Below are 17391 nucleotides of genomic sequence, written 5' to 3' on the forward strand. Positions count from 1 at the left end.
TTGACTTTCGGGCCGACACCAAGGATCTCATGGTGGAAATTATCAAGTTCTTGAGCGACAATGGTGCTGCATTCACTGTCAATATATATCCCTTCATAAGCCTCTACAATGATGCTGATTTCCCTCTTGATTATGCCTTACAGAAAAATGGATTTGGAAACTTGTCCATAATTATTGTTGGAGAGATCGGTTGGCCTACTGATGGAGACCGAAATGCAAATTTACAGTATGCTCAACGGTTCAACCAAGGCTTTATGACTCGGATCAAGAACAATGTAGGGACCCCAATGAGATTTTTTTGTGGATGAATGGTCAGTTAGTATTCGATCTTGAAAGCAATGCTATCACTTTTTGTGATGGCACTCTCTCACCTCCATGTCTTTGAAGAAATTGAGCACACCCTATATACTCATGATCTAAGAAGTTAACATATCTCTTATCAATTAAGTAGTAATTTCAATCATTAAATTTAGGTTGGGCAAAATAGTCTTTTAACAAAAATGATATTAATTTGATGTGGCAATTAAATAGTGATGTGTACAAAATAATCTTGTCATATCAGATTAAGGCACAAAATCTTTATGCCCTAATAGGGCACAAAATCATTTCCTTATAAAAAATTAACTAAATAAAAAATTATACGGTCATCCTTATAAAACAAAAAAGAAGCTAGATACAACAAGTAAATATGTTGAAGTAATCTGCGGACTGTGGGTCTAGTGCTTATGTATTGACATGCAGTTAGGTTGAAAAGTCAACAGAGACTTTTCAATTAATATTACTAGTTTCTTGGCACCTCCGCATGTGTCAATTGACAAATTAACTGTGTTTATTTTATTTTATTTTGTTCTTAGTTTTATAATTTTTTACAACTATCTTCATATTTTAAGGTAATGAGCTGTATTTATTTTTATTTTTTAAAGTTTATTTTAATGGTTCACAACTATGCCCTCATTTATTAGGTTTTTTTTTGTTATGAGACTGTTTGTTGAATGAAAAATAATTTAGGCAATTCCATTTTTAATGAAACCTATAACACTAAATCTCTTTTCTGGCTTTATAATAGTAAAGATTATGTCCCTAGTTTTTCAGTTATAACTTAAAATATGTATATAGGCCTTTTAGTTAAAAGCCGTGTAATTGCATTGCAAGAATACATTGACTCTTGAGTGTATAACTGCATATATTGCAAGAATGCATCCATTCTTAAGTGTAATTACATTGTAAAAAATGAAAAATTATTATATGTAACCGTAATACCATATGAAATAATGACGTGGTGTTAACAATTTATTAAAATTATAACACGTAAACGATTTTAAGGATTTTTTTCCTAAATTTTAAGGGGTTTTCCTAGATTTTAAGGTTTTAGAAATTAATTAGAGATTATTATACACGTGTTATAATTTAAATGTATTAGTAACACTATATCATCATGTTACGTGATATTACAGTCACACATAATAATTTCTCGTAAAAAATAAGAAAGGTGACTAATAAGGCCCAATCATCCAAAAAAGACATTAAAACACATGCAAGCGTAAAACATATGGATTATAGAACTTACGAGTTTAGCTTAAGTATTTACAATTGTTATTAGGAATACCAAAGTGTTTAACCGCAGTGCAATACAATGGGGTGTTATTGTAGTGCAAGTGTTACTGCAATGAAACTGTGTACGTAATGGCAGTGGAGTGTTATTGCACATCTACTCGAATTTTAAACAATTGTTATATTAGAAATAAATTCCTTTAATTTGGCATACTAAGACAATCTTGAAAATAAAATTGAAAAATTGAAAAACAAAAAGTAAAAGAAACGAAGAAAGAATAATCTAATCACGTACTAACCTATCTAATAAAAATAATAAACTCATATTCTACTAAGATACACCTGGGTAAAGCACATTAAGGGCCAATTTGGTATTATTGTGAGAAAAAACAGCTGTGAAGTAAAACAGATGTGAAGTAAAGTCAGTAGTAAAGTAAAGCAGTTGAGTGTTTGATAAACTATGTTTTCAAAAGTGCTGTGAGTGCAAAAAACAGTATCGTGTTTAGTAAATGTTAATGTAAAAGTGCTGTGACTGTGTATAATTACTAAAATGGACATGATGCTGAAAGTGTCTTTCACTTATTTGTTTGGTAAAACTAAAATGTTTTTTTACTTATTTTTTAAATTTGTGGCTACAAATTTTTATTAGCATTAATGTTTTTAAGAATAACATTATTAAATACGTATTCCTATTATTTTTTTAAGTATATTATAATTTTACTCGTACAAATAAAATATCATAATTAATTATCATAATATAAAATATAACTAACAATGAACATATTTTTTAATTTAAAATAAACAAATAAAAATTATAGAAATCAATAAGGGTAGTATGGGTAAAATAAAATATTCATTGTTGTTGTGATTCACTGCAGTTTTCAAAAGCACCTAGAAACCTGCTTTCTGTTTTTGCGGTAGGGAGTTAAGAATTGTGGGGGAAATTAGTTTTTTATTTTTTTACCAAACACCAAAACTGTTGTAAGGTATTGAGAATTGTTATCCACATCAGCTTTTGGGTCCTCCACCGCAATACCAAACGGGGCCTAAATCACACGGCCTTAGTATCATGGGTGTAGGAGTTATAAAAAAATATTAATAATGTCCTAATCTATCTAATACCACCACATGATGGTGTATTAGTCTCTAATAACTTTGTCAGGAGCTTTTGATCATAGTTGTTCAGTTACTTAAAGGATTAATAGGCCTAGCTTTTAGTTGAAAGCCCTAAAAAATTCTAATGCTAGTTGCACAAACTAAAAAAAAATAAATTCAAAACTGTTTGAAAAAGCTATAAATTTTAAATCATAGACCTTTTTTTCTTTTTGTCAACAAAATATATTGAAAGAATCCCAACGGCATAACTACAAACATGCATAGATGGCCCAAAAGCCAACCAAACAAAAAACTAAGTAACAAAAAAGGAAAACGGCTGCTACAGTGACACAAAACAACTACAAATTCCTCAAAATATTGAATTCAAACCCTAAACAAAGTGATAGAATTAGAGCATCCAACCCAAAACCAATTGGCAATGGGTGGAGAGGCCCAAGACTTATAAACACATATGCTAAGCCTTGTTTTCCGATGTGGGACATTGCTCCACATTACTCTCAACACGCCCCCGCACGTTACACGTGAACAAATTGTAAATTGTATTGGGTGACGTGGGAGCACGTGTGGCCGTTGGGCCTTACACGCGGATAACCAAGCTCTGATACCATGATAGAATTAGAGCATCCAACCCAAAACCAATTGGCAATGGGTGGAGAGGCCCAAGACTTATAAACACATATGCTAAGCCTTGTTTTCCGATGTGGAACATTGCTCCACATTACTCTCAACACAAAGCAATTAGCTTTCTGCCTAAGCCAGATCACCACCAACTCGATGCTATACAAGAGCCATCGACAAAAACACCAGCACACGCAAACAACAGCTATCAGTACAACACCAAACGAAACCAAAAGCACCACAAGCCCGAGGACGAGAAAAAAGTTGTAGAGAATTTGTAGATTATACCCATGCACTTAGCTAGTCCCACAAACTCACCAAGAAAGTCTCAAGCGCGAGAAACTCTCGAAACTAGATAGTCCTAATCCGCTTAGCACCACCAACAAAACAGTACTGTGAAGTGATCATGAGAACCATGATGTCGAAGCCGCTAGCTGAATTTGAGCGCATGTAAGCCGTCTCAGTCAAAGATTGGAGAAAAGTATCAACCCAAAAGAGATGGAGGAAGAAAGAGATTGAAAAAAAAGGTTTTAGAGAGGGGGAGGTAGTAAATCTTCTAAACTATGTCTATACTATAACACTCTTAAAAACCTAAATCACCTATAATTAATCACCCAATAAATATCATTGTATTATACTTTTTGCCATTTCAAATTCAAACGCTTGAGACAAATTTGAAAAAAAAAAAAAAAAAAAAAACACTGTACTTTTGTTATTAAAGTTATAAAACTAATCCCAATCTTTCATTCTTTTGGGCATTTTAGAAAGTTGACATTTAATTGTTTTCTGAAACATCATCCTAAACAAAACCAACAAGTCAAACACTAATTCAATCCTCATTCTAATAAAAGCCAACGAGTCACACACTAAGCATGAGGCGCTACCGTCAACGTTTCTGTCAGTAAAAATGTGAATTGCCTACGTGGCTTTTGCTGACGGGCCTCTTGTAATGACATGGATGCCATATGTTCTCCATGTGGATTGATAAGCCACGTGTACAGCAAAATAATAATAAAAATATTAAAATATCTTGTAGTGGGAATGTGGGATTAATCATTAACATGTAGTTGAGCGGCCTATTATCAAAAGAAATTGAAAGAAAATTGTTACAATAATCCAAACATATTAAAGAGTGAGACAGAGAGCAGTGACTATTGAGAAGGCACGTCGTCATGGCTCTGGAAGCTCCCCCACCACTTCTCAAACCGGAAACCAGAATTTCATTGAATCGCCGCCGGGTCGCCGCCTATGCAGCCGGTTTTCCAGCTTCCCCATTTTCCATTCGGAAAACGAAAACGACTTGCCGTTTGCCAGCTACCACCTTGTTGGCGGTTAAGGAATTGAAGGCGGGTGCGGTGACGGGGGAGGAGGAGATGCAGTCAGACCAAAAGCCGGTGAGAATAGTAGCACTCGTGGGCCAAGGTAGCCTCAGCCCTCTGAAAGACGCACCTTGGGAAGAGGTCATGCTCCACACTGTAAGTAATTAAAACCCAAAATTAATATTTCTCAATATATCACTTGCTTTGTATTGGAGTTGTTCTTTTTCAATGTCAAATTTGTAAACAATTTAAGGAAAATTGTACTTTGTTGTTGGTATAGTTTTAACAAATGATTGAATTGAAACTCGCAATACTCACTTCTCTTTCTCTAGTCTTGATTTTTTTAAGAGAAAAAGGTGAATTAATATCAATTGCACCATAAAAGGGAAGTTTCTAATTACAAATGGTGTGCCTTCATTGTTGGTAAAATAGAGCTTGTGGTGTAAATGTTGATTATCTTTACTAGCTGAGACAAACCCATATGAGAAAACATAGAAAAGGTAGCGATCATGCTGTCTAGGTTCTCAACACCTCTTTTGTTTTAGAACCATAATCTTTTATGCAAAAGGTAGCAGCTTTTGCCTGTATATTTCCATTTTTGATTGTTTATAACTTAAGGACCTCACCCTTCCCTGTTTATCAGTTATCCTTGTGCTTTGGATTGTGCTTGGTTTCTAGTTATCTGAAAGCATGGTTGTTTTGTATTTTTTCCTGATGCTTTCTCCGTATTTTTTTTTTTTTGCCATTATGCTTTCTCTGTACTTAAACAGGCAAAAAGACTGAAATGGGTAGACGAAGGATATGAAATGCTTGTTTTTACTGATGATATCTGCCAATCTAATAACCAAAATGCCGCAAATTTCCAGAGGGAGGTACGACGTGCAGATATTTTGGTGATGGTTTCTGTCACGAATCAAGAATCGGTCAAATGGGTTCAATCCAATAGTGAGAATATTGGAAACATAATCTGCTTTGACTCATCTCCCAATTTGACTAACAAATTAGGAGGGTCTTATATTCACAGTGAAACCAAGGGAAGTATATTTGGAAAAATCTTTGACACTTCTCAATCCAAAAAAAACAGGGAATCAGTGGAAGTGGTTCAGACTGTATCACAGGCATGGGGTCGGAATAATTCTGATGATATAAGGTTTTGTTTATTGGTTATAATCAATGCTTATATAAGGCCGGTACCAATCCTGAAGAATCTAAGATCGAAAGGTCTTTCTACCCTGAGCTGCATGGTGAACAACTGTGGGCCTCAGATACTAAACTGCCTCCTGGATCCCAACTGTAGGAAAGCTCTTCAGTGCTTGAATGAGTGCAGTCCCGTGGATCAAGTCTGTAACTATCGGTGCATTGCTTCGTATGAGAGTCCAAATCTAGAAGCATTTTCTCTGTGTGTGTTGCAGAAGAACAATTGTCTTGGGTTGGATGCAAAGATCCCTGACAAACCTTATGTGCCACCCATGGTTAAATTTCAAGGGAAGGACTTGTGCCATGAAACTGCTGAAGATCTTTTTGTTGGTTGGTTGGGGAGTTTGAATTGGAGTTGGCGTGTTGTGGCAGGGCAGAACCCAGCTTATGATCAATTTCCTTGCCAGTTCCAGCTCTTTTACAGGGGGAAGGCAAGAGGATCATTTTGGTATGAACCAGTTTTTCAGGTGAAAACATTGGAGGGGAAGATGGTTTGGAGGAGGCGAAAGTATCGTGTCAAGAGAAGTAAAATCCCTGGGACATTCCACTTCAGTGTCTTGGACAACGGGGTTGTTTCAAATGAGTTTTGGACAATTGTGGATGTCGCCGATGATCTTAGTTGGGGTTTGTTTTATTATAGTGGCGCTGCTCGAGTTGCAGGCCAATGTTACACTGGCGCTGTGCTTGTCAGTCCAGATGGGGCATACCCAAATGATGTGCATAGGAGGAGGTTGGTTTCTGCTTTGGAGAAGTGTGGAATTAAAGAGTGGGAGCTGTATACAGTTAATAATTGTTCATGTTTGGACCCTCCCTTAGGAATTCCAGAGGGTTCACGTTTGCATTCTGTGATAGAAGTTAAAGATCAGACAGGGGTATCCATGTTGGGTTTAGCAGATGCTTGAAATTGAAAATGCCCTTGTGCATTGATGAGTCATAGACTCCCAATAGAAGCCTGGAGTTAATGGTTGTGAAAACAATGTGAGAAGGCTGATAATTAAATGTTACATGTGATTGCTTTTTGCTCTGGAAGATCAATTTGGCTAAAGAATCTGATTAAGGTTCCTGTTTCCTCAGTAAGTCATTATTGTTTGTCTTTTAATTTTAAGCACAATTAAGCTTACTTTTATGTATTTATATTTTGTAGAGTTGTCTTTGTCATTGTAAGTTAAACAATGTAAATTGAGAATCATTGTATGGACAGGGTAAATTCATTGAAGATAGCATATCAATAGTTGCAAGGAAAACTAGCTAAAATCAAACACAAGTCTGTATTCACATAAATAAAATTGAAAGTAGGATAGACAATTCAGACAACTAGCTAAAATCAAACACAAGTCTGTATTCGAAAGAAATACCATCAGACACAAGCCAAAGTCTCCATGTAATGATAAGTATTCCATCCAACCTGTAAACATTTCTTAGTCTGAGTGCCTATGGGAGTTAAGTCACAAAGTTTTTTAAAGGTCTTATCTCTAAGATTATATTAGATGAGCTTACATGGAATATGCAGCAAAAGGGATGAATCCTCTTCACTTTCCTCTATAGCAACAAAGAGAACAACAAATGAATAAGAGTAACAATCACTAGGGTCATAGTAGTCCCGAACCATCTCAGGAAACGCGGATATTATCAGGTGAAGATCAACATGGTACTTTACAGACCAGCAGAGTAGTCCCTCTCCATCTCAAGCACAACAAATTGAGTAATATAAGGCCGAAAAGTTTCAACATGATACAAATGGCCACCGGACTCACCAGAATATCTATGCTCCCCATTCTCATAACCTGGTAAACTATGCACCACCCGGAAACGCACTTCATCTATGTCTCAGTGTAACAGCACACCTGCCCTGTTAATCCAATGAATTGCAGTATACCCCGTGGCTGAAGTCTATACCAAATGCATCAACTGCATCAACGAAAGTAGCTATGCCCAACCTCCAACTCCGAAGACATATATCTCAAGCTCAACTTGTAATTGTGGATAGTCTAAATATGCAGCAGCGTTTCGAACACATATCACCATGTAATGAAGCGATTTGGAAGGGTCAAAAGCCAAAGAAACACACCAATTGTTTGTGGATTTACTAGTAGCTGGAAGTTTGAAGAACTGGTTGGTTGTGGGATTGACAACATAATATCTGCGTGTTGTGTTTACTTGGCAGCAGGTGCTGCACAAGAGCAAGCCATTGCAGGACTGCAGAATCTGAATGCCTGCAGGGTCTTGGATGAAACTGAGAGGTGTTGGGGGGCACCCGGATGGGTTTTCATTGTAAGGAAGAGATATGTAGTAGGATTCAGTTTTTGACTTGTTGAAGAAGAAAGCAGAGATCTTAGAGTTTGGGTTTTGGACGGTGTGGCGGTCACAGAATTTGCAATTTGATATAAGAGAGTGCCATTGCTTGGAGATGCATTTGCAGAGGGGCGGAGATCGAGCTGGCAACCACAGGAGGATTTGTGTAAGGAGGTCTTCGTTGTTGGCTATGACTTCTTCTGGTTGGGGGCAGAGATTCTGCATTTTTGCTAGTTTGACTTCAATGTGGTCACTGTGAGACTAAAGCAAGCAAGCATCTTGAATCACCTCTTTTTAGAAATTCAGTGCGCCTTCTCATTATGAAATTGTTGCAGTCAGCTTGAAGGAAATTTAGATGTTCATGCCCTTCAGCTTCGGTGGTCATGTATGAAAAGATTTGTGATGGCTTTATCCCTGATGAGTGCATTTGATTAATCAATCCAGCTTGAGAAGGTTTTATTGTTCTCTGTGACCTCAAAAAATGTGAACTTGATACCGGCACAAGATCATGATTATGCTCACCTAGAACTTTGTCACAACAAGTTGATAGTTGATCATAATATGTTGATAGTTTTTCATATTTGTCACCTATGAAAAAAGATGTGGATGCAATGCAATGCTTGAGATCAAACTTAAACGAAGATGACAAATATGTTGTGAACTTGAAGCATAACAAAAAGGGAAAATGTGATGGAAAAGACTCCAACTTGTGTGTTGGAGTCAGATCAAGACACCCGTTCAAAAGTGCATCCGTCAGAACTATTACTTCAATTAAGCCTCAAATGAGATTATTTCGTCAAATCCGTTAACCTTTTTCCGTTAAAAATATTAATATATTATTTTTTTCACAATTAAAATATTTATAAAATTAAAAAAATAACACTAGAATAAGAAAATTAATAAAACATAAAAAAACTAAAAGAAGAAAAAATAAAAAAAAATTATAGAAGAAGAAATATTATAATTGTTAACGGAAAAATAATTATTATATTTTTTCTTCTTTCTGTTTTTTAATTTTTATTAATTTCATTCTTTTAGTTTTATTTTTTAATTTTTATAAATATTTTAATAGTGAAAAAAAAAAAAGTATTTTAATATTTTTAACGAAAAGTGTTGACGGATTGGGTTAATTTTAGGAAAATGACTCCAACTTAGGTGTCGGAGTCAGATCAGGACTTGTCCTTCAAAAGTGTACCCGTTAGGACTAATACTTTACTTAAGCCTTAAATAAGGGTTTTCTGTCAAATCTATTATACTTTCTGTCAAAAATTGACATTTTTCACTATTAAAATATTTACAATAAAAAAAAACTAATTAAAAGAAGAAAAAGAACAAAATTAGAAACAAACTAAAAAAGAAAAAAATTTAAAAAACAAACTGAAAGAAAAAAAAAAATGGGAGGAGCAGACCCTCCTTCCTCCACCCTCAGCCTTGCCCCACCCATCCCCAGCCCTGTCGCACCCCTTCCTCTCCCCACCCACCCCAGCCCCAGCCCCAGCCCCAGCTCATCCTCCACAGCAAGCCCACCAATCCATAGCCCCGTCGCACCCTTTCCCCTCCCCTCCCAGCCATCCCCGTCCTACCTCTCCCTTCCCCACCCACCCCAACCCCAGCCCCGCCTCCACCGCAAGCCCACCCGGCCCCAGCCTCGCCTAGTCGAAGCCACCAATCTGGAACGCCAGGTAGAGAGAGAGACCGAGAGAGAGAGAGAGAGAGAGAGAGAGAGAGAGAGAGAGAGAGAGAGAGAGAGAGAGAGAGAGAGAGAGAGAGAGAAGGTGGCCGGCGCGGAGAACCTGCTGGAGTGAGGGAGGTCGGGGTGGGGGCCTGCCAGAGTGAGTGAGGGAAAGGGTAGGCATATATTTTTTTTTCTATTTTTTAATAATTAATTTTATAAATATTTTTTAATAGTGAGTGAAGTGACAATTTCACCCTTAAAACTAATAGAAGTTTGCATTAAATTGATGGAAGACCCTTATTTGAAGCTTAAGTGAAGTATTAGTCCTAACAGATACACTTTTGAAGGAGGAGTCCTGATTTGGCTCTGACACACAAGTTGAAGTCCTTTTTCTCAAATTATCCTTAACGGATTTGACGGAATGACCTCATTTGAGATTTAGGTAAATTAGTAGTCATGATAGATACACTTTTGAAGAAGAAGTTCTGATCTAGCTTCGACACCTAAGTTGGAGTCCTTTTCCTAAAATTAACCCTAACAAAAATGATAGAATCAATGCTCCACGTGGTGGTTGTCTACCCAGTCAACAATCCTCTGTGACTACAAGTTTATTAAACTTACAGTACTAAGGCCATGAGGTTTCCTCCAAACCTCTATAAATACTCCATTATATGCTCAAGATAAAGGCAATGTCATCTATGGCTCCAAGCTTATTTACTTGGCTTTTATTCAAGTACCTTACTAACTTGATCGTCGAAGGGACTTATGCAGCACCACACCGATGTCCTCTTACCTCGAAGAGTTTTTCCATGTCATTTAAAAAAATAGTAGTTTAGGCGACGAAACTTTGGGCGACGAACCTAAATTCATCTCTCGAAGATACTTTAGGCCAAGAAATGGTCTTGGCGCCATACTTTGGGAGATGAATGTATAGATTTGTCGCCCAAAAGTCCCTTTAGGCAACAAATTCTTTATTTCGTTGCCTAACATGTCTTTGAGCGACAAATTAATTTTGTTGCCCAAAAGGGCATTGAACGACGAAGTCTAGCTTGGTCGCCTAGCTAAGAGACTTTTGGGCGACGACCTAAGTCCCAATGCCTTTTTTATGTGCATTTATATTTATGTATAAGAATACTATGCGATCGTATTTCCAACAATCCAAACCGTTCATATTTTAGTTTCTCACTCAAAAATCATTTTTGCAAAAAATTAGCTGAATCGGAGATGTAGAAGGTATGTAATGGTAGTCAAACTTATGAACGATCATGGATTTTCTAATATAATCGAACGGGTAGATGAATTCTGATTTGGACGATTTTTTGGAGGCATGATCTTTGAGTATGAACATAGAAAATGAACGATTCTAATCGTCTAATTTAGGTAACGATGATCAAGTAAGTTGACAGAATAAACGACTAAGTGTTTGTGAAATAAAAAACCTTAGGTGTCAATGCCTTTTAGGAGACGAACTGGTTTCGTCGCATAAGGTGTAAAAAAAGTGGCAGGGTAAATTTCCGCAAAAAAAATTTAGTCCCTTAGGCAATGAAGTTGACTCGTGTTTCGTCACCAAAGGAACCTTTGGGCGACAACCAACTTCATCGCCTAAGGTCTGAATTTTTTCAATTAACCCACCCCCAGATCCCCTTTTCTTCTTCTTCTTCTTCTTTTATTTCTTCCCCTGCGCTTCTCCCTCTTCTTCTTCCTCCATCTTTCCCCTCGATCCCCTCCCCTCCTTGACCGTCGCCTCCCCTCTCCTCTCCTCCCCGACAATTGTCTCTCTCCCTGACCGTCGCCCTCCCCTTCGAACCCACCCCACCTAAACCCTTTTTCTCTCATCTTTCTCATCCTCTTTCTCTCTGCCAACCCACTAAAACCTCCCCTCCCTCTCCTCCCCAAACCCACCCACCGAAACCCCCAGCCCCTCCTCTTTCTCTCTCCCCGCTCGCACACGTACCACCTCCCAAACCCCAATCAGGTTTATGGGCTTTTTTGGCTATTTTTTTTTTCATTTTTGTATTGTTTTGTGTTTTTTAATTTTTTTATTGTAAATTGTTTTTAATTTGTGGGTCTTTTTTTGGGAATTTTTTTTTTTGGTAGGAATTAAGGAATTGCATAATTTTGATTTGAGGAATTGTGGAATTTTGAGGAATTCGGGAGTTTTGAGGTAAAATTGTTAAAATTTATTAGCTAGTTTGTATGTTTGTAAAAAAATTTTAGTTAGTTTGTATGCTTGTATGTTTAAATTAGTTATAAAATTTATTACTTTGTTTGTATGTTTTTAATTGTAAAATTTATTGATTAGTTTTTTATGATAAGTTTAGTTTAGTTTAGTTGTATTTTGAAATTTATTTTACTTATTAAATGTATATTGTTGAGGATAAAAATGTATATATATATATAAAATCAAGAATGCTTTAAAACTAACTAGTTAGCAAGTTAATATAAAACTAACCACCCTGTTGGGTCCACTGCACAATGTAATTTCAAAGTCCGAACCATCCAATTTTTAGTTCCTACTTTAAAGATCATCTCTATAAAAAATCTCCAAAATCGGAAGTCATTTAGCCATTTGATTATGATAAAAATTATTTATATGCTTTTATCGAAAGCAGTGACCGTCTATTTATTTGATTACAATTAGATGACTAAATGATTTCCGATTTAATTGATTTTTTGCAATAATGATCTTTGAAGTAAGGACTAAAAAATGAACGGTTTGGATTATGAGATTAGTGATATGGTGGACCCAAAATCATGGTTAGTTTTATATTAACTTAATAACTAGTTAGCTTTAGAGCACTCATATATATATATAATTATAATCAAATGGCAAAATAACTTTTTATTTTGGAAATCTTTTATAGAGATGATCTTTGAAATAGGGCCTAAAAAATGGACGGTTTGGATTTTGACATTACATTGTGTAGTGGGTCCAATAAGGTGGTTAGCTTTGGTTATATTTCGAGTCTCCAGTTCGACCATTTGAGCCAGGCAGCAAGGGAGGTAAAATCCCTTGTAAACCCCCTAGGCCCGGTGTTGATTGTCTGCCTTTGACTGGCTTAAAGAATTAATCTAGTGTGCGAAAGCTGGCCCATGACACCATAGGTTACCAAAAAAAAAAAAGTGATGCCTCTAGCATTATTGTTATATTTAACAAAAAAGTTGACGTATGTGCCACATTAGCATCATTCGCTAAGTATGTGTGGCAATTGACCAATTTTTTTTATGAATTGTAATTACATGTGCATATGCCAGAGTTTGGAGGGTAATGCGCAAAAGGACCTTTTCAAAATTGAAATTTTGGGCCCAATACTCGGTAGAGTCCAAACATAACAATAAAAAATAAAGTAAATTGTTTTAAAGTTCATTTTAAAGATCTTAATGATAAATAAACTCAGGTTGCAATTACAAATAGGTGCACTTTTTGACAAATAAGCCCATGTATAATTTTCTCTATGTTTTTTGTGTTAAGCACTAGCCACTTTACTGACCACTCAGCTTGTTTTTATTTATTGTTTTTTTTTTAACTGGTCAAATTGCCACTGTCGAATAGTGGCAATTAGTAACAGTTATTTTTACGTTATAACATTGATGAATGTGACTTCATAAGCTTGAATTTTGTGTTTTATGTTGGTTTCATTAGTTTTTGATATGTTATGTAAAAAAAGATATAAGGTATATCGACAAGTATTATTTTAATGCAGTTCAAATAGCTACTATCTGACCGTGACAATTGTCGAGCGCTCAGTACTGTTCGCCGAGTACTCGGTGGATTTCGTGTTCACTGTAGCGCGTGAGTTGAGTTATCAACCTTAATTTTCAACTATAATTAAAAAAAAAAAAAAAACTTTCATTTAAGTCTTTTAATTTAACAATTTACTGAATAAAACCTTATGTCTTTTAAAATTCTAATTAAAGTCGATAATATTGTAACTATTTCATATTACATAATATTGGTCTATTAGTTTTAGTTTTTTCACATATACCTAGTGCCGAACCCTTGGTGGTCATTTTTTAGTGTTCGACAATGCATTTTTATTTGTTCTCAGAGTTAAAACCTAACATGTAGCTTCCACAAACCTTATTCTATATTCTAAGAAGGTATGAGGTGAACATATATTCTATACTCTAAAAAAAAAAATAATGACATATTTTCTTAGCAAGGTAATGATCAAAAAACTTTATTTGAAAAAAATAAGAATTTTATTTGAAAAAAAAAAAGTTATTCCCAATTTTTTTTTTCTAAATAATAAATGTTAGAAGGAGTGAAGGACTAATTTCTAATTTATTTTTTAAAGGGAAAACTTCGGGTGTATAATTAATGCCCAAATATGAAAATAAAAACCTGAAACAAAGAACCCCTGCAACTGTAAGCGCGCCCTTCTCTCTGTCTCTCCCTCCCTCTATCTTTCTCTGGTTCTGCCATAAAATTCTCGAGGGTTACAAAATCAATCGTTCGCACTCCTACAGAACCGACCTACTTTTGATATCATGAGTAGTAAGAGGGAAAACCCACTGCGTCTGGAAGATTCAATGCCGAAAAGAGTATGCTCAGCTTTTGAATTTGTTCGATACGATGTTAGACTGGTTTTGAATTTGAGTATGCTCATCATTCGCATCTTTTTCTCTTATAATTCAATTTTTTTTTAACTTGTTCCCCGATATCTAATATATTGTTGTCATCGTTATTTGGGTTATCTTTTTTTTTTTTTTTTGTAAAATAAATTTAATAATTTAATGAGGCCATGCCATGAAATTAAAGACATATGATTGATTATACCTTTAGTACTTACTCCTTTGATGTTTTTTCTTTTGTTTTCTTTGGGCAATTTCAATTCAATTCACCAGAATGAGTTCAATTTGGTGGACCGGATCAGTGAGTTGGCAGATGGAATTCTTGCTACCATATTGTCTCATTTGCCGCTTAACGAAGCAGCAGCTACTAGCATCCTCTCTAAGCGATGGCGCTATGTGTGGGCATATATTACCACTTTCAATTTTGATGCTCATAAAACTTTACTCGGCTTCATTGAGCTCGAAAAAAAGTTACAATACCAGAAAAGCTGTAGATACATCAACTGGGTCAATTCTGTGTTGGATCAGCATAGAGCCTCAAACATCAAACGATTCAGGCTTTGCTTTCCTCTAAATTGTTATTTCACCAACTCCATTAATAAATGTGTACAATTTGCTTTGGAAAAGGGAGTTCAAGTGCTTGAGTTGGATTTTGTTGGTCTTGGTAAACTCGATGATATCTATACTTTTCCCCAAGAATTACTAGGTCTCGGTAATGGTTCTGCTCTGGAGCACTTGATATATTCTAACATTCCAACTCGACACCCTTGCGGATACATTGGCTTGCAGTCCCTCAAAGTTCTTCATCTCAAAGAAGTTGATGTGACGGAACAAGTTCTTGAATACTTCTTGTCTAACTGTCCAGTCCTTGAACGATTATCAGTGTGTTCTTCTCAAAGTTTGGCCAATGTAAGAGTTGTCGGTCCATCGATTCCATTGAAGTATTTAGTGATAAAAGGATTTGGCCTTGATAGCATTGAGATTCGTGATGCAAACCTTGTGTCACTTAATTACGATGGATTGGTTAAAAACTTGCTTCTGAGTAATCTACCGTTTCTGGTTGAGGTATCCATTTCTTGGGCTTTCTGTACCAGAGATGTCATGAGTATTGCCTTCACCCAACTTTCATGTCGTCTTTCTCAGCTAGAGACTCTCAAGCTGGATATCTACAATGGAGTGGTTAGTATATGTAATTATGATGTCTTTGTTTTCTTTTTCCTTTTTTCAATAATGTTTCTCCTTACTCTTCGTTTGGCTTTCAGGGCTACGACAAGAATGTATTGCCTATATTACCAAATCTCAAGCATTTGGAATTAGTGGTTCTTGCAGATTATTATTGGGGCCTTAGTCAGTTAAATTCTTTCATGAAGGCATCTCCTGGCTTGCAGAGACTTGTGTTGAAGGTATCTATTCATACTTGGTAGATACATTGGGTATTTGTATGTTATTTTGCTCACCTTCTATTCATCCTGTTTTCAGTTTTAAAGAAAAAATATCAAACAACAAACACAAATAGTATTGTTGAATTTTTCTGCGGGATTGATAAAACATGCTAATATTTTGTGCTGGTAATTCAGTATGATACTTGATTCTGGAAAATTATGAATTGGTTAATGAAGATGGGAATCAGCATTTGTACTATTTATGATGGGTCCTGTTCAAGGGACACACACTTTGACACACTTTGTTAACCTTTGGATATTCTAACATCTAACTTTTGAATATTCATTCAACAAAAGAACCACTATTTTATGTATTTTTTGGGAAGATTACTTTCTGCAGACACATTGTACGAGGGTCACTTTTAATCTCTACATTTACTAGAACAATCTTCCCTCTCCCTCCTCTTTCACCTTATTTCTTGTTGAAATTCATCAGAAAACTGGTATTGAGCAACAATATGGGCAGGTTCAGAGAAAAAGCTAGTCTTCATATGGTGGTTTGTGCTCATGATGAGTTTTCAGCCGCCTCAAATGAAAAAACATAAATCATAAGGGAGGGAATGGCATGGTTTTATGAGTTTTGAAACTCTGAAGAAGGGACTAGATATGGTAGGGAAGAAGAAGATAAGAGGGGTCTGATATTTGTGTTGGTTTCTTTTATATTGTTTCTGCCTTGTGAAATCTTATCTTCATGTGTTTCGCCTAGGATGGACCCATATATGATATGCATTTGGTTTAATCAAACGTCTGTTATATGACAAGATGATATAATATAACATCTTTATGTTGGATAATTGAGAAAAGATGGGAAACCTGATATTAGACAAAAGCAATGCTGAATTTCTTTTGAATTTTCAGTAGAATAGAAGAAATTGTTAGTTAGTTTTCTCTCCTTCCAGTGATGTTTGTTTTGTGTATCCTATGCTTGGAGATATGTTCTCTTTCATAGTTTATTGGTCTACAGACTTGTGAAATCAATGGTGGTTCTGTTTTTTTTTTTTTTTTGGTAAATTAGACTTGATGATTCATGTTGTTCTTTTTGCATGTACATTAATAAATTTTTTTTTTTTTTTTTGGCATAGTTGGAATTCAGAGATCAGAATAAAACAAAAATAAAGGAAGCTGCCAAATGCCCCCATCATAACATCAAGGTAGTAGAACTAGTAGGGTATCGTGGTAGTACAAATGCTGTTGAACATGTCATCTACTTGATAGAGAATGCTGTTGCACTCGAGAAAATTATCATTGATCCTGCTCGGCGTTGGCGCCATCATCATACTGGAGCAGATAAGAGAAATGAAGATGTTAAGGAAGAAGCAAAGGCAAGAGATCATGCTATGCACCAGCTTAAGGAAAAAGTGCCTTCAACTATAGAATTTGTATGCATGTAGTAAGTGCAGTGCATCTAGAGAGTAGAAATTGTTTGTGTTAGTTTTTATCGAATACTAGGGTTTGATTTATCAATGTTTTTACTGATGTGAGCAAACAAGCTCATAGACATGGGACCTTTTGCTTTATTTTCAAGTTAATGCATTTTGATTTTGACTGGCATTCTGATATGTTCATGAATTTTGTGGTAAATTTGAGATAAATGTGTCACATCTAA

General features: G+C 35.8%; 2 protein-coding genes and 2 pseudogenes across 3 annotated transcripts; 3 read left to right on the forward strand and 1 right to left on the reverse strand.

Annotated features, from left to right (window-relative positions):
• The first annotated feature begins 29 nt into the window (after positions 1-29).
• LOC147283867 (glucan endo-1,3-beta-glucosidase 5 pseudogene) lies at positions 30-308 on the forward strand (annotated as a pseudogene).
• Positions 309-4389: 4081 nt separating this feature from the next.
• On the forward strand, positions 4390-7017 carry LOC147283868 (violaxanthin de-epoxidase-like protein). 2 transcript variants are annotated; one of them, XM_086244179.1, is made up of 2 exons: positions 4390-4760; positions 5375-7017. In XM_086244179.1, exons 1-2 carry the CDS (start codon positions 4458-4460, stop codon positions 6701-6703), a joined length of 1632 nt encoding a protein of 543 aa, XP_086100305.1. In that variant the 5' UTR covers positions 4390-4457; the 3' UTR covers positions 6704-7017. The 2 variants fall into 2 exon arrangements, with proteins under 2 accessions (XP_086100305.1, XP_086100306.1); XM_086244180.1 differs by having other exon boundaries at positions 5471-7017.
• Positions 7018-7284: 267 nt separating this feature from the next.
• LOC147283869 (F-box protein At5g07610-like) lies at positions 7285-8515 on the reverse strand (annotated as a pseudogene).
• A 5620-nt stretch (positions 8516-14135) lies between these two features.
• Positions 14136-17391, forward strand: LOC147283870 (F-box protein At4g22280-like). Its single transcript, XM_086244622.1, has 4 exons — positions 14136-14313; positions 14617-15522; positions 15606-15746; positions 16868-17391. Exons 1-4 carry the CDS (start codon positions 14260-14262, stop codon positions 17174-17176), a joined length of 1410 nt encoding a protein of 469 aa, XP_086100748.1. The 5' UTR covers positions 14136-14259; the 3' UTR covers positions 17177-17391.

This window comes from Dryas octopetala, chromosome 5 (assembly GCF_963921425.1).
Source record: "Dryas octopetala chromosome 5, drDryOcto1.1, whole genome shotgun sequence".
Lineage (NCBI taxonomy): Eukaryota > Viridiplantae > Streptophyta > Magnoliopsida > Rosales > Rosaceae > Dryas > Dryas octopetala.